At 41.7% G+C, this 17,943-nt stretch overlaps 1 protein-coding gene and 1 pseudogene across 1 annotated transcript; one reads left to right on the top strand and one right to left on the bottom strand.

Annotated features, from left to right (window-relative positions):
- Window positions 1-724: 724 nt before the first annotated feature.
- On the bottom strand, window positions 725-3,958 carry LOC148980458 (uncharacterized; annotated as a pseudogene).
- Window positions 3,959-10,276: 6,318 nt separating this feature from the next.
- LOC148980457 (uncharacterized) lies at window positions 10,277-16,091 on the top strand. The gene is made up of 6 exons (XM_089130729.1): window positions 10,277-10,297; window positions 10,482-10,609; window positions 11,030-11,245; window positions 11,341-11,482; window positions 12,870-12,946; window positions 15,353-16,091. Exons 1-6 carry the CDS (start codon window positions 10,277-10,279, stop codon window positions 16,089-16,091), a joined length of 1,323 nt encoding a protein of 440 aa, XP_088986855.1.
- Window positions 16,092-17,943: the final 1,852 nt, after the last annotated feature.

Genomic DNA, 17,943 nt, shown 5'->3' with positions numbered 1-17,943 from the left:
TTTCAAACTGAAGCAAAAGTCATTTACAGCCATGTTCACTCCGGTATTTCGCTCGTATCATCAGTGTTTACAGCTAGGACCGGCGCGTGCACTTCTGCCGCTCTAGGCAAAAAACAATTTTGCTGCCCCTCTATTTGCAACATATACCAGCAAAAACCAGCATGCTTGGCCATTATGTAGCTTGCACAACGCGCATACACTTTTGATTCTCTCATCAACACAGATGCAGCCGTTTTTATTTTTGCAAATAATTATAACAAGGAAAAATATTAACACTTCAAGCTTGGGCATTTAGGCTACCCAATTTTTTCAGGCTAATTGTAGTAATGACGGATCAGACCTGTTTGGCCATAACTATATGCATAACTATAAGGACATAACTTACCCCCATTCAACGTCAGTTCTCCGTCTTTTACGGCCATGACAAGAAAGTCGGTGTCCTCGGCTGTGAACGTTCCTGGTGCGCTCTTATTATCATATTATTATTATCATAATAATAATCCACCATATTTCGTTTCAACATCCTGCTGCATTGGTCCCAGATATGTGATTCATGAACAATCTGTTCATAACATACGTCATAAATAAATGTATCTGATTGGCTTACGGGTAACCAATGATTTTAAACTTCAGAGAAGTGCCCCCTTGCGAGAGAGAAAACACTTCTCTATTATGCCATTCCAGACTCTGTCTACGAAGCAAAGTAAAGTAGCAGAGTCTGGTATTACCAGGCTAGGATATAGGTAGGTGTAGAGACAACATAGCAAAGGTTTTATTTCAATAAGTAAATACCCAAACAAACAGAACAGTGTGAGAAACAATAACCAGCCATGACAAGGAGTGCGAGGGGAACTTAAAAACACAGATAATGACATCGCCAATTCCTCATTTTCAAGAATGACAGAGATTCTCACAGGGTTGTAGTGAACTGGACTTGTGTCATTGTGTCATGACTCAGACTCATCCTGAATGGATGAAAAAGAGACACTAATCACAAACTAACACATGGAAAAGAGCAGCTGAGATAAATTTTCTTTACATTTAGCTGACGCTTTTATCCAAAGCGACTTACAATTGCTATATATAGTGGTCGCACACCTCTGGAGCAACTAGGGATTAAGCGTCTTGCTCAGGGACACATTGGTGTCTCACAGTGGATTCGAACCCGGGTTGCTCACACCAAAGGCATGTGTCTTATCCACTGCGCCATAACCACCCTGTTTTTTAACCAAGTCCCATTGAAATCCAACACCTATTTTACAAGGGAGACTTGGGTCTCATTCTAAGTGGTGAAAAACATAAAATCCATGTTCTGAACACTAGGGGTTGAATGACTTATGACATTAAAGTCGAGTCGATGGTGTTTAGTCACCAAATTACTGGAGAATCTAAGTGGTGTTAGATAGACTAAAACGCAGCTAAAGTAAATGTCTTACATAAAATGCAATACAGTTCCTTTTTAGTGAGGAGAAAGAAGACCAAAAACTGTATGGATAGAATAAACAAAAGCAAGTCCTAAAGCATGTTAGTATTTTGATTTACTGTTTACATAATCCACAGTAGAATATGTTAGTGACTTAAGGAGACTCCTTGTGCAGGTTCTGAAAAATCCAGAAACGTCATTGCGCAGATACACAGGAAGGGCGTGGAGAACAGCAGTGTGCATGGTGTGCGTGTCATCGATTTCCTGTTAAGATAAAAACAGAATTGTATATACTGAAGAGCTTACTGAATAAAGCTGACTTTAAACAGTCCAGTCAGCAGACTGATCTCATGAAATGGCATATGTACGACACGCCAATTTGTATTTCCATTTTTGGCGTGCTATCAACACGCATAATCGCTTTTCAGCGTGTTTTTGAACGTTGTTGACTTAATGTTACATTACTGTATATATAAATATATGACCTACCCCAACCCCGTCTCTAAACCTACCCGTCACTGGGGTTAATAGCATTTATGAGTCTTCCCCTACCATCCTAGGAAAAAATATCGCTCCCAAAGATGTAGATCGACATTTTGCTTCGTTTCGCTCGGACATTTGACGGCGTAGACAGACACGCGGATAGCTCAAAATGCGTATAGATAATATGCTACTTGACTTGAAAGTGGTATGTATGTTTACGCAAAAGTAATGATGTCATGTTGTAATCAGAACATATGTCCACAAATAACATTTTTACATATTTAATGCAATCAGACAAATGGCAAACACAAATTGGACAAATTGCAAAATTCACAAAGCTCGTTTGAATCATTGAACCTGTTCAATTTTACACTGGTTCAACCTATGAAATGTGTTATAATCTATTTACCTTTTTATCATGGATTTTAAAAATTTCAGCCAGAGCATCTGATGTCTTCCCAGTTTGATGCCTTTTGTCTGAATAAGGTCATCGGTCGAGGAAGATGTCGGTCAAGCTCAGCATAGAATGTGTTGGGAATAGGGGTGTAACGGTTCACAAAATTCACGGTTCTTTCGATACGATACACTTGTTTCATGGTTCGGTTCGGTACGTTTCAAATACAGCAAAAAGAAAGAAGTGCCAGAGAAATTTCCTTAATTAATTTTTTTAATTATATTTTTATTAAAACTAACATCATAAAGTATGATATTTTTTAACTTTTGAGCAATGATGAATTGAACTATACTTGACTTTAGAAGCATATAAAACAAAACAGCTCCTTGGACAAAATGAAATGTAATATTTTAGTAGTTATAAACAAAGGTTTATTTTAGTTTAGATTAACATTTGAGGGCAGCAATTGTATTGATAATGTCAAAATAAAACCGAAGTGATGTTACTTGAAAGCATTATAGCCTACTATTCCTGCCAAACTTACAGATAGTAGTGTTATACAGTAAATCCATGGTGAATGTTGCTGATCTGTGGACACTGGATAGTTCACTTCATTCATGGCACAAAGTTTCTTTGCGGGTTTCCACGTCAGCGCTGTTTGATCCGTTAATAACGGAGAAATGTGAATGTTTCTCACTAGATCTCGCAACGATGTTATTACTTCAGTGGCGAATTCAAATGTTTTCTTTACTGGATTTCGCTGTGTAGTAACAGTGCTGCTTGATTAAGATCAGCTCTAGCTGCATTGGTCCAAACTGATAATCATCCAGACAACCACACAATAACGAGTAGCTCAGTTTTGTTCCGCTTACATTACATTTGCCATTTGATGTTGGGCAATGTTGTGGTCACGCCAGCGTCTCTTTATGAGTGTGCTTACCATGCGCAACGCGCCTACATTTGAAATAACGAAATTTGGTCGGCAGGAAAAATGACAAACCGTTCGGTTCAAAAATGTGCACGGAAAACCGAACCGAAAACCTCATACTGAACGGTTCAATACGAATACGTGTATCGTTACACCCCTAGTTGGGAAGGTTCTGATTCGTAATCCGCTGGAAATCTGCTTACAACTATGTTGAAATAACAGCAGGAGAAGAATACAGCAACATTGCTTAAATTTTTTTTCAATTTAAAGAATTTATCATGTTTATAAAGCAGAAAATAGCAGCCAAATGAGAAAAATCACAATTTTCACTTTAAAAGAGAGAGCTGAACCAAATTACCTCAGACTCTATTTTGAGAGCAGACCAGAGGTCCATGAGCTCGTTCATTGGTGGGCAGGGCATCACTATGGTGATGGGGAATGTGGGGAAATGTGGTCTCCATCATCTTTCTAATGAGGGGCAGGTTCTTCTCAGTCTTCTTGACTTCCTCAACAATGGTCTTCCTCAACTCCTCAAGGCTTGAAGGATCCACTCCTTGGGGGAAAGTTGGGTATATAGGAAGTTTATTTCTGCTCGCTTGGTTCTTTTAATGTTGGAATGTGAAGTCTTAGTTTCAGGATTACTTCTACTTCTCTTTCCAGCATTAACAGTGAACTCCTGACATCCTGCCTGTCTCATCTTGTTCCTATAGTTTCCCATCTTAAACTTCATGCTGTTTTTCCACCCATTCCAGCCTAAGCATGGATGTTTGGCTACAAGAGACTCTCTTTATCACTTGGTTAAGCCTTAAACTCATAGCAGATGCAAGCTTTTCTAAAATGTCTTGCTTTAGGTCTCTGCATTCTGCATTTCCACGTAGATGCAATGGAGCTGGACTCTTGTGGAGGGGAGATGTGCACAACAGCTTTTTGTGGCAATTCCTCAATGTCTGCAAGGGAAGTACGTTTCCCGTCAAAGTCTGGATCTTCATAAAGCAAATCGAAGTCAAGGTTGATTTCCAGCTGTTCTTATATAATGTTGATCAGTGCATCAACAGAGGCTGGTCATTAACTGAGTTTTAATTTTCTAGCCTAGTCTGGCTCAACAACAGGAAGAATCATTGGTTCTGGGCATGCAGCAAGCCCAATGAAAAGACAAAATCAGGTTGTTATACAGCTTTCAACCTGCATGATCCAAACGTGCAGCAGTGTCCAAAGCACTTGACTAGAGCGGGATAATGCTCCACATAATGATGTTTAGGACGGAGCCTAATCCAGGGAAAATCTCTAGCAGTGGCTGTCTATGATCTCTGATTTTGCACACAAAATAGTCTAAGGTTTCATCAGTAAATGATTGCCACAATGCTAACTCTACCTCCTCTTTCAGCTACATCAAAACTGCCCGTGCTTCATCACCCTCTGGTCCTACACTGCCAACAAGCAATGGAATAAGTCAGAGCAGAGTGGCATTTTCATGCCCATTTCCTCCAATCGTTCCTTGAGAAAGAAACTTTTTGGGAAGTGACTGAGGTCTATCCACATTATCAGTGTGTTGATACGGGAATGATGTAATCTTGTTGTTCAAATACTCCAAGTACTTCAGCCTGATCATCTCTTTAAGACAAAGAGAAAGCTCCATGGGAACGATAGCTTCCAAAAGTTTGTGGAGTATATCAGGAGGAAACCCTGTGACTGTATGAAAGTAATTCATGCAAGACACAGCCACCTTTAACACCAAAGTGGCTGCTCAAATTGTCACTTTCATTAACAGTTAGCACATGTAGGTCATGACTGGCTTTGGTTCTCTGAGGAAACTTTCTCTCTCTGACTTCATGACTTGAAACTTTTCACCTGAGCCCATACAGAACAAGACCTACTCCAAATGACTCTACAAAGCCACCTAATCCATGAGCAGCCAAATTGCCAGCAGAAACACAAAAGACAGTGCCTCTGACCAACTCTTTCGATGAAGATGCCATCTATTTCTAGAGTTTAACATTACACAGCAATGGAGCTAGTACAGCTGCATATTCATACTTATGGACGTCTGTCACTTTTACCAGTTTTGCTAGCTGTATAACATGTAATGCCGATCTGTATTTTGGTGGCACATTAGCTAGAACCCAACATACAGTGCAATCTTTGTGAATTTTGCGTGATGTGCCAAGCGGATTGCAAATTTCAAGATCATCGAGATCCCCTGTTGACAGTAACTCATTTTCAATGAAACGAGAGCAGGCATGTACTGGCCATCGGACTACCGGGAGATTCCAGGTGGGCCGTGGTCTGGTTGGGCCGGTGCATCTTTTTTTTTTTTTTAAATCTAATCGTAAATATATTCGTAAGTATATTGTTGTATAGCCCAATTCCGAGCTTATGTGTCTCTCTCTCTTGAAGCCGCATGAAGCTGATGCGAGCTGCGAGACTGACAGGTCTATGTAATGAGCACACGACACTTCACAACTGCAGCGATGTGATAATGTGCAATGAATTATTGCACAGTTTTGTTCCGCTTACATTACATTTGCCATTTGATGTTGGGCAATGTTGTGGTCACGCCAGCGTCTCTTTATGAGTGTGCTTACCATGCGCAACGCGCCTACATTTGAAATAACGAAATTTGGTCGGCAGGAAAAATGAACCGAACAAACCGTTCGGTTCAAAAATGTGCACGGAAAACCGAACCGAAAACCTCATACTGAACGGTTCAATACGAATACGTGTATCGTTACACCCCTAGTTGGGAAGGTTCTGATTCGTAATCCGCTGGAAATCTGCTTACAACTATGTTGAAATAACAGCAGGAGGAGAATACAGCAACATTGCTTAAATTTTTTTTCAATTTAAAGAATTTATCATGTTTATAAAGCAGAAAATAGCAGCCAAATGAGAAAAATCACAATTTTCACTTTAAAAGAGAGAGCCATTGCTCCAAGATCTCCATTGCTCCAGATCTTGAAGTACTGGAGCGTGTAGTTGATGTTGTAAAGATGACTGGCAAAAGAGGCCTTAGCTATAGGTCAGAGAATGAGGCTGCATACACTTGATGACTTCAATATTGATCATGGTAACTTTTTGGAGGTTATAGTCCTGTTAACAGTGTCGCTGCTAGCCATTTTGGTGCCCTAAGCATAATTCCTTTACAATTCCTTTGTAAGTATGACATCTGTCTAAAAGAGCATTTAAAGGAATGTATTGAAAAATCCAAAAAGATTCATCAAACTGGGGCAAAAGGCAGAGGTGCCCTGGTTTCATTACTGTCTGCAAGAACCATTAATTCTGTCATTAACACCATTCAGCAGCTTATCCAGGAGACCATCGTGAGAGACATAAAGAATGCTGAAATGTTCTCACTTCAGACTGACACCACACTGGACATCACCTCACAAGACCAGTGTTCTGTTGTTGTACGATATGTTACAGACAAAATTCACGAAAGGATTATCAGCATTGTCAAGTGCAAGGAATCGACTGGACAATATTTTGTCAGTCTTGTTTCAGAGCTTGCTGAAAAGCTTAATTTGCATCGGACATGCTACAGATGGTGCGTCCAATATGCAAGGGCAATACCAAGGCTTTTCCACTCAGATGTCCAAAGTGGCACCAAATCAAGTGCATGTTTGGTGTTATGCACATGTACTAAACCTCGTTCTGGCTGACACAACCCAAACAGTAATAGAAAGTGGTTCACTGTTTGTAGTTCTCAATGATATCGCTGTGTTCTTTCGTGAGTCATACAAAAGGATGAATGTGTGGGAAAGTGAGAGCCAGGGCAAGCACCAGAGGCGACTCTCACCAATTCACCTTTGGCTAAGCCCCGCCCCCCTTAGTTACTGTTGCTACATCCGTCAAACTTCATCTGCGCTCTGCATGGCTTATGCTGTAACAGCTCTTCCTGCTGAAATGTTATCAAACTTTTATAAAGCAGCAAATAAAGTGTCCGATAGAAGTAGGCAAAAGGTAGCCTAGAAATCTAGACGCACCCTAGCCGCAGCAAAAATTATTTTGCAGCAAAGTGTGGTCTAGCAACTCTCCATAGACGTTTGAGCTAGAAAACCCCAACTCTGGTAGGGCCAATCACATCGTGTATAGAGTCGGCGGGTGGGCTTAACATAATGACGAAAGAGTTGAGACGTTCTGAGCAAGCTCGGACATGTTCGGTTTTAAGTCGTTCATCCTTGGATGCAGCCGGCGCCGCGCGCACTGTTACAAAAAAGCTGTGGCGAAACGATCAACTTGTCATGCTGCGCTCGTCGAGTATAAAGGCTTTACTCCGTGTCAGCGCGCGCTCTGATCGGTACCCAGATAGCAAACTGACATTGAATCAACGTGGAAACAACGTCTCTCATGACATTGAAACAACATTGATTTTGCTCATCGAATTAACGTTGAACCAACGTCAGACGTGGCATTCTTAAAAGCTAAATGAAAATCGAAAATTGGATTGCTTTCATAACGTTGAAACAACGCATTGATTTCAAGTTGATTTTCCGTTAGTTTTGAAAGAATGACGCGTCTGACGTTGGTTCAACGTTAATTCGATGAGCAAAACAATGTCAGATCAACGTTGTTTCCATGTCATATTTCCACGTTGATTCAATGTCAGTTTGCTATCTGGGTAAGGTGCACGGACCTCTCCCGAATCATCTCCAGCACTCCGCACAACTAGCCTACTCCGCCTCCGTTTGCCTCGCAAGCTTATATTAGCATATAAACATTCTGATATTATTTTTTTAATGACACACTGTCTCTTTCTCTCTCATACACACACAAACACACACATACTGTCTCTTTCTCTCTCACACATGCAGGCTAGTTATAAACTCTTTAGACTTTTAATGATTAGTGTTTTATTTTTAAAGTTTGTGGGTCGTGTAAAAAAAAAAATCCATTATTTAGGGGATGGATTCCGGGAAATCTCCCTTATTTTCAATGTTCAATGTTGACAGCTGGACTGGATACGGTAAAAGTTTAATATATCAACTTGCTCCGCTGAGTACGTCACCGTTTTTGTTGCTCTCATTGGCTTTAGCGCTATCCAATTGCGTGCAGAGAGAATTTGAAAGACAACCCTTTATCCCGCCCCTCGGATTGAGCCCTGTCAATGAAGAGTTTAAAAACCTTATTTGATCTATCTGTTGGCCCACTCTTCATCCACTAGTTATACCGCAAATTAGTTACAAATCTCCCGTGATCTATAGCGAACGATAGAACTGTGAATTCGTAACATATGCCCTGGTAGGCAAAACGAAGAAACTTCCTGTGCGGAGGATAAATGCTTATGTGAAAGAAAGCATCTTTCAGATCAACTGATGTGAACCAGTCGTTCTGTTTTATGGCATGGGCGAGTGCGCCCTGTGTCAGCATTCTGAAATTGTATTTCCTCAAATGTTTGTTCAACACTCGATAGGGCGGAGAGAGCCGCCTTTCTTTGGAACCAGAAAATACCGGGAATAAAAAACCCTGGTTCATCAGATTGGGGGGGTACCACCTGAATCGCTCCCTTGTTTAAGAGAGATGAAATTTCCTCTTCCAGAATGTGAGAGGCTTTCTCTTCCGTGTGAGAAAAGAGAATGCCGTTGAAATGAGGGGGTTTTACTGCGAATTTGCAATCTGTAACCCTGCATTATTGTACGCATAACCCACTCGGGAGCCGAAACGGTTTGCCAAGCCCCTTCGTGACTCGCGAGTGTCCCCGCTCGGGACAGAGCGGAGCTGTGTCTTGAGACCAACAGAATTATTTGTGATGCAATGACTCCCGGGGTCTTTTGGACGGGTCCTAGAAGGAGAGAGGAATCCAAGGGGCTCGCGGCCCGTGAACGTGGACTGGAAGTCCCCATCGGCTGAATGTCAGGCATGCCGCTTGCGTTTTGTTTGGTCGGTGGGGTTGGAATTAGCAGGTCTAGGCGGGAGCGGGCTTAAACCAGTGTTTGTTAGAGGGCGCTGGGTTATGATGTCGTGAAGGCGGTTTGTTTCGGGACTTTTCCTTGCCCTGGGGAAACTGACGTCCCGTGACCGGTGGGTTAGGCGAACGCACAGGGGGATTCTGGCGTGGGCCTGACTTCCTCGGAAGGCAAAGTTTGAAAGGGGGGGCGAGCAGCCCACCCTGAGCGGGGTTAAGGTGCCTGGCGATAGAAGGCTCGACGGCGGGGGGGTCGCTCATACCGTGAGCTGCCATGTCCTTAACTTCGAGTCCCGTGAGACCGTGTCTGAAGTCGAGCGGATCGCTCCAATAGTACCTCATGTGCTTAGCGCACGCCGGGAGGATGGGGAAGAGTTGTTTCCTCGGGCTGGGAGGGGGTCCCAGCACTTTCCCATCATAAATATTCCTCTCCTGGTCGGTGGCGCTCTGAGGTGCTGGCCATTCGATGTTGAGGCGAGCAGCCGCTCGTTCACACACCTCCAGGAGGATGGCTTGAGGAAGAGCCGCGTAAGCGGTAGTCTGGGGAACGACAGAGGGTGGGAAGGCCTCCTCGTCCTCTGAAACCCCAAGAATGGCCGCATCCTCCTCTTCGCCAGAACCGGCCGGTTCGTGGGCGAGAGCGAGGTTATCCCCGAAGATATCCTCCTCGGGGAAAGCGGGATTGGGCTGGTCAGCCCAGACGAGCGACGAAGCGTCCCGAGAGGCCCTCGGTGGCGCGTCGTCATCACCGTGTCCCCTGTCCGAGTCTGAGCCCGTGGGGCTGAGCTCAGAGCACTGTGTCACTGCTACCTTGAATCGACGCTTAAGCAGTTTCCTAGGCAGCAAGAGGCAGAAACTGCAGTTATCTGGGTTCTCCAGGGCTTCCCGACCATGCTTAGGACCCAAACAGACAACGCAAAGCTGGTGGAGGTCTTTAGCTGCGATAAGGGCTCCACCCGGGCAGGCCCGTGAAAAGCTATCCCGAGATGATGCCGTAGGCTTAGACAGAGACATACCAGCAAGGGAGAAATCCGTGGCGAGCAGCCGTGATGTAGAACGGTGAGAAATAGCGAGAGCGTGGGCGGCTCCGAATGCACAACAGCAGTTGAAATTAATCTGTCACGTCCGGTGGAGGCTGATCAGGCCGATATGTCCTCCTGTAGACACGAGGTGAGCAGATTAAAAACTAACCGAGCTGAGATTTGCAGAGATCGCGAGAAGCGAATGACAACTGAGGAATAGCAGTGCGCCCAGATGTTATATGCCCGTGGGTAAGGGGGTGTGGCCTCATCGGGCATTGGCCGCGCGCTTCTGTCTGTCTAGCCAGACTTGGTGCAATTGGATGCTTCTGCAGAGGTCAGGTACGGATGCCCTTCCCATAGGTGGATCTCGAACACGAGATGATGAAAGAGAACCCCATGACCTGTACCTCAGATGCAACCAGCACAGCCTTGTGGACCAGTCATGTTCTTGCACTGCCGGGTAAGTTTCTCTTTCATATGTTATGGTCTATTATTGTCTATTGCTAGCAGCTATTTTGTTAAAATACAAGGGTGTTGAGCTAGCTAAACCTACATGTGCTTCAAAGTCATTCAATGCTAACTAACATTTCCCTGTTGTTTTTGTTGATGAACAGAATTAACAAATAGGAAATTGCTCTGGCTTAAAAGGTGCATCACAGATAATAATTTAATAAAAATGAAATAGATAAAACAAAAAGGCATTTAGATATCCATTTTTTTAAATAATATGATCTAATTTGCACCTTTAACTAAGCCAAAGCTATTTCCAAGTTGTGAACTATGTAATATAAAACATTCTGATTCTGAAAACAGCTAATACTAATAACATAACTATTTACACTAATAACTAATGCTACTTCTGTAATTCTTCTTAATTTAGTTCACCAGGGTTTTGCTCTCATATTGTGGGCCTGATGCACACACTGGACCTGTGCCGTGCCAGAAGTGATGACATCTCCTCCACAAGCCAGCCCCAGCAATGGCACAAAGCCAGGGGTAAAAAAATTATTGGACAACCTGTGAGTAGTGTGGTGGCAACTAAGGCCAAAGTCAACCGCAAGCGGAAACCCATCATGTCCAGCTACACTCATAATAAGTACGTCTCCAACAACATTATGTACCATCACACTGTTCTGAATATAATTCTGTGTCCTGTCACATGATAATACTCACCAGCATGTATTGTTATAGGAAAGAGTTAGGGAAAGGAGTACATGGTCTACTTAGGGAGATGACTGATTCACCCATAAGCTACATCATAGCTGATGAAGCTGCACCAGAGGTAGAAATTGAAGGCAGGAAATATGCATTGGGGTGCGGTCTAAGCCACCAGGTAAGATGAACAATCAAAGATGTAAACAAACCAGTGAGAATCAATAGTAGCCTTACTGTTGTAGAAAATATTTTCCCTCACAGGTTTATTGGAATTTCAGTAAATTCATGAAGTTGCAGTTTTAAACGTTTTTACAATGTTAAAAAAAAAAAACATTGGTCTGACATATTATAAACAGACACAAATAGACATTAAACAAAGGTTGAACCACATAGTATCCAGAAATCTGTTTATAGGACTGTACTATTGCAGGCTTACAAAATGCAGTAAAAATACACAAAAACAGTTAAAACATTTGTAATATATGATGTAGCAATACTTTTCAATCACGTTTTCATGCTTTGCTACTAATGTCCCTGACTGACTCTTACTTTAGTATGTTTGAAAGCATGCTCACCACGTACCAGATGTGATTTATAATTCCTAACCGTGTATTAGGAATTTTGCCTGACACTATCTTGAACTTTTTTATTTTAGCGATGGCCCTCTCTACATGCACCCTGTGCTTTGCAATGCGCTTTGTCGCCAGCACATTTGCCTCTTAGACCTTGAAAACGGTGGCAGGTTTAACTTCAGTCCAAGTGCCTTCATCTCTTCCTCGATTAAAAAGCCCTTATCAGCCATAATTCCATCCCCTCTTTGCAAATAGCCATTGTCTATAAGTTTTTCTAGTAGCGGGAGGATTCCACACTGCCTGACTATCTCCTTGTCTGACATTGCTCCTGTAAACAGGGCAGATGAAAAAATCACAGCACCACGGGGGTCACAGGCAACTAGTGATTTTAGTGTGTTTGTACTTTTGTAGTTTGAATAGCTCTGGCTTTGCAACACCAGTGATGTTGGCCTTTCCATTTTTAGCTCTGTGCAGTCTAATATTGCAAATGTGTTCAGGTAGTCTACTTTGTACGTTTCTGGCATGTTTTGTCTTATGACGTCTCTGTGAGGCCAAATTAATTCACCTAATACATCAAACATATAATGAATCCAAGAATTGAAAATATTACTTGCTGCTTGCATGTTTATATTAAATCTGAAGGCCAGGCTTTTCAAGTCTTCGTTGTTGCGGAGTTTCATTAAAACAAACAGCAACTGGGTACGGAGGGGCATCTCTGCTATTTGCCAATCATTGTGCTTGTAGTTTAGGTGTACATTTATTTGATTGGTGTGTGGATCATTTGGAATATCAAATATTGTGCACAGTTGATTGAATCGTTCATATGTAAACCCTGTACTGTATTCCAACATCTTGTGGATTTCACTGCTTTGAAGAAGTTCAGGTGTTAGTTTTTTATTTTTAAATGTGCCAATTTGTGCTTTAAGACTTTTTAATTTAGTTTCTTGTAAAGACAATTGATTTTGTTGTTTTCTGCTTCCAATTCCTTCTCAGTGCTCTGACAGGACTGCTCTTCCTCAGGCTCCCTTTCCAGCTGGCATTCAGGAAGTGGGGGGTGCTCAGGAACCTCTGTATAGAAAAATATGTTTGCACATTAATGATTATAATCTATTGTTCTCACCTTTTACAGCTGCCACTGGTTAATCAAATTGGAGAGCCTTGTGTTGACCCTGGAGCAGCTACAGTTAAGCCCCGTTCACACAGCGAGTTGATCCCAGGAAATTGCCGGCAAATTGCCAGAACGCCTTCTGTGTGAACGCAAACACGACCTGGGATTGCTTCTGGGATTGATCCCGGGTTGGGGACCTAGTAACATTGCCGTAATCAGTGCCGGAACGCGCGCTGTGTGAACAAAAGCCAGGACCAATGCCGTAAAGGGTGTGTCTTTAGTGATGACGCTCGTGCCATCGCGCGACTCTGTTGCTCTTAGAAGAAAGTTTGTGTTCGTCATCAACAAACAAAGGACGAAAAAATACCAGCAAACTAGGGCTGCACGTTTTCAAGTTTTTCATTAACCGTTAATCGAGGCCCTTTCGGTTAATACTCGGTTAACCTATAGTGTGCGCGCCGCAACCTCGAGATACAGAGTTAATTTTTAACACCTTTAATAACTGGTTGGACCCCATTTGAAACGAAATTAATTTATAGAAATAAAACGCAGTGGTAAGTTCAGAGCAGTTAAATAGGCGCGTTTCCATCACCCTTCAAACTGAAATTGCCAATTGAAAATACGCACATTGGCAACACGTCCATTTCGCAAAAACTCCGTGTCCGCAAATAATAATAATAATTATCATTATTGTAACATTTTATAGGCTGCATATGTAGAAGACGCTTTTATCCAAAAAAGGAGCAAAGCACAAATAAACACAATATTTTGACGCATATCCAGTCTGTGTGCTTAGTGTGGAGGCTGGGAGACGCCCATGTGAATACTTGCAGTTTCATTGCAGTTCTTTCAGCGGAAACAACTCAAAATACTCTTTCATTTCTGGTCATACAGAAAATAATAATACATTATTCGCAAATACATTTATTTGCGTAAACTCACAATAACAAGAAAACATTGTGCTTTAACAAACAGGCGCGCTTCATGATTTCCGTGAACTGAAGCGCGAGAACTGAAACAGCCGCATTCGAATTTGTTCGTTTTAAATTGGACATTTTGTCCAATTTAAAACGAACAAATTCGAATCAAAAGCCAATATCTCCTGACTATGTAATTATGTAGCTTAGCTAATTATCTATTTCTCTCTAAAGGTGCATCCGGGGATGGAGATTTGTTTTTAGGAGAAACTGATTTAGAAAACAATAGTTTAATAATAAACAATTAATGCCTCGTTATTTTATATTATTTTATTATCAGACACATTTATTATATCTTATAAATCATCTATAAATCCCCTTTCTGTAGGCCGTGGTACGGCTCTTCTCATTCAGCACTGCGGGGGAAATATCATTTCCAGGTTCTAATTTGGCCTCAGAAAACCAGTAAAATCTTTTTTTTTTTTCCATATTCATTTGTCAAATATTTTAAATGTTTAAAGGGGCAAAAAAATCAAACAAATATCTGAAAATTCGTCGATATATAGCCTATAGCCTATATTTTTGCGCAGCATTTGACCTAGTTCAAATGAACATTTTGGTGTTAAACTCTGCGTTTTACAAAATACAACAACCGTTCATTTTTCGTTTTGGAATTAGGCCTACGGATTAAATAAGGGGAAACGAATAAACACAACAGTACACTGACCGTTTGGACATATAGCCTACGAGGCAGAGTTCTTTTTTAAAATTCATAAAAGATACAAGGAATATAGCCTAGACAAAACCTCAAAGAAATGCCACAATCAAGACCGCGGAGCAGAAATGAGGGAGAAACACACAGAAACTCTGTGACTGTCCCTGCCATTAATGCTTGGATGACACCCACGTCTCCTTCCATAAATAATAATAATGCCATTATTTTTGGAATGGCTTATCGCGAAAGGAAAAAAAATGTTTTAGTCGCATAACACCGTTAATAGAAACGCTGTCATTTCACAATATTTTTTTATCGACAATCAGAAAAAAAAACGCAAAAGTTTTGTGCAAATATTGACGCCACTTAACCGAGCAAAAAGGTTTCACTCGGTTATGCAATTTTAAACGGTTACTGCTAATCGGTTAACCGGTTAACCATGGACACCCCTACTGCAAACTGGAGCGAAGCAGAAGCAGAGCTCCTCACTATCCGTACTGAAGCTGAGATCGTTCACCAGTGCGTGTACGTTATGCGCGTTTACATGTTTTCGACGCGTCCGTTATACGTCTCATCCTGACGTCATGTGTCTTCCCGGGATTTTTACGGGTTGTGTGTGAACACACACACAGATCCCGGCAAATCACTGGCAGTGTGAATGAACCGAAATCAGACAATTCCGGGACAAATGCTGGGTCACATTATCCGTGTATTTTCTGGAATCTCTGTGTGAAAGGGGCTTTAGACAACCACATGACCTGCCCAACTTTCCCCTGCCATCCCAACCTACCAGCTTCTGCACAGTGCTGAATGAAAGTGCCATGCATCGTTACACAGAATTGAGCATTTCTTTGTCTGATTCTATAGCTCTGAAACAGGAGACCAGAGAACAGAGCACAAACAAATTATGGTTTAACACAAGGTCTGGGCGACTCACATCAACTTCTTTTAAGCGAATCTGTTCTAGGAGAGCTGACCATGAAAAACTAGCCAAAAGTTTAAAGAGTGCAGAATCAGTTCAAACTAAGGCCATGAAAAGAGGCATAGAACAAGAGCCTATAGCAGCGGTACATTACACCAAGCTCACAGGTCATCAAGTGTATCCATGTGGTTTTGTTGTAAATCCCAATGCTCCACACCCTGGTACGTCACCTGACCGTAAGGTTATAGAGAGAGGGAGTGAAAGCCCAAACTACGGGCTTTTAGAAATTAAGTGCCCTTCCAAGAATAGCTTCACAGAGTGTCCCTACCTTAGCAAGCAGGCTGATGGCAGCTATAAATTAAAAGAGTGTCATGCCCATCATTATCAAATAATGGGGCAGCTTGGTCTCTCAGGTATGTCCTGGTGTGATTTCTTTGTTAAATGTGAAGAAGACTACCACTTGGAGAGAATACACTTTGATGTTGCAAAATGGGAACAAATGAAGTGCAAGCTTGATGCATTCTTCTTTACCTACTATATTATGTGCCAGTGATTCTTATTTTGTTCCATTGTTTGGTTTGCAGTGTTGAACAAGTTACTTTAACAGTGTAATATTCTGTATTCTGTATTATTCATTACAGCTATATATATATATAAAAAATTATTACATATTACTGTTCTTGTTTTTTACTGAGTTACACTACTGAGTTACTTTTCGCAAAAGTTAAACCGAAAACAATACAGTAAATACATTTACGGTAGTAGTTGTGTAAAAAATGCGTTCCACTCACCACTTTCAACAGCATGTTGTTGACTCTCTCCTGCATCAATAGTGAAGGTGGAACCGGAGGAGGCATCCTCCACACAGACTCTGCGTCTGCACACACGTTTTGTACATGAGCATCATCAGTTCATTTACAGTAACATATAAATGTAACATGTTGATACGCACTATTGCCATTAGTGCTTATCACCATACATATTTATAAATTGACCTACCGTTTTTTGGGCGACTTTCGACAGCCTCCGAGCTTCTCTTTAGTTGGGTTAGGCCCTTGTACAGCATTTACGGGATCGGGAAACTCATGGGTAGGTTTTCCGTTCATAAAATGCTACATGAAAGATAAAAACAAAATTATGTAAAGTTTCTTGCTGGAGCGCTATGTTTGACTTTGTTGTAAACTGACGAAAAATAAAGTTAGGGGGCTCAAAGACCCAACACATGTAAATAATGTTTGCTAAAGGGCTCGTTAAACGTATAGCTTAGAGAGTAGGTTAACATTCTGGCAATAATATCCATGGTTATCTACTAATTAAAGGCAATAACATAATTTACACCAAATTAGATCTAGACAACAAGTAACGACAAGTTAGCTGTTAGCCTTACCTTTGAGCAGACGTAACTGTGCTTCGTTATGTTCGACACATTTAACTGGAAGTGAGGCCGTCCGCACTGTTTAATACATCTTAGGCACCAGTGGCGTTGTGTTTTTGGTTTTGGAAAAGGAAAAAACACAACTCCTCCAGACAATCTTTCGGGGTATCTTGTGTCCGATTTACAAACTCCGTGGGCGCACCGCTTCACCATCTTGCTTGGTGTGAATGTTTGACGGAACAGCTCAGATAGTAACGGTTGCTTGCTATGATGTGTGATTGGACAATGGCCGTTTTGTGGGAGGGGGCGGCGAAAGGTCAATTAGAGGTGCAATAAAAACTTCTCAAGTAGCTGCAATTCAAGTAGAGGTGGGTGAGATGCCACTGCATTTCAGGAGAGACCAGCTAGCACTGGTATACTGGGCAAATATCGGGGGGCATAAAGAGAACCACATGTCTCAGACAGTATTAAGGGAATGTCAGGAAAAATAAAGTATGACAATCTAAAATTATGGGTGGGTTATAAAAGATAAGGTGAATAACATGGGAATTTGTTCTCTGAACATTAGCCCAACAGTGGCATATCCCATAGTGCCTCCTTGGATGTTAGAAGAATTTAAGGTTGATTTACTGTAAGACTATTGGAGGAAAGGAAGAAAGATGTAGTGGATAAGTATGGGGTAAGCAAGTTTCCAGTATAACAGGAAAATACAAAGAGTGTGTAAAGGTTTTTACAGATGCATCTAAAAACACTGAGAAGGGAGTAGGGGTAGCTTATGTAATCCCTGAGGTGGGAATAGCAAAGGGAAATAGGATAAATGATGACCTAGCAGTGTATACTGCTGCACTGGTTGCCATATGCTTAGCACTCTTGTGGCTAGAGTCTAACAATTGTCTGCAGGCATTGATTGCCTCTGATTCAAGTTCAGCAATGTTCAGTATTCAGAACTATCTGTCTGATTCAAGGGAAGATATTTTAATTGAAATTTTACAGCTAGCAAACGGAATACGCATCAGGAAGGAGGGGGACA

This window comes from Pimephales promelas, chromosome 5 (genome assembly GCF_988280905.1).
Source record: "Pimephales promelas chromosome 5, fPimPro1.hap1.1, whole genome shotgun sequence".
Taxonomy (NCBI): Eukaryota; Metazoa; Chordata; class Actinopteri; order Cypriniformes; family Leuciscidae; genus Pimephales; species Pimephales promelas.
The sequence above is the reverse complement of the archived record's forward strand: the minus strand, read 5'-3'. Positions and strand labels throughout refer to the sequence as shown.

What these genes read in the sequence shown, in the direction of transcription:
- LOC148980457 (XM_089130729.1), top strand. Translation starts at nt 10,277, where the DNA reads ATGTCCTCCTGTAGACACGAG. An exon ending in TGTCCTCCTGTAGACACGAG is followed by an intron (nt 10,298 to 10,481) that starts GTGAGCAGATTA and finishes ATGCTTCTGCAG; the next exon opens with AGGTCAGGTACGGATGCCCT. An exon ending in GGGGGTGCTCAGGAACCTCT is followed by an intron (nt 12,947 to 15,352) that starts GTATAGAAAAAT and finishes TCTGTGTGAAAG; the next exon opens with GGGCTTTAGACAACCACATG.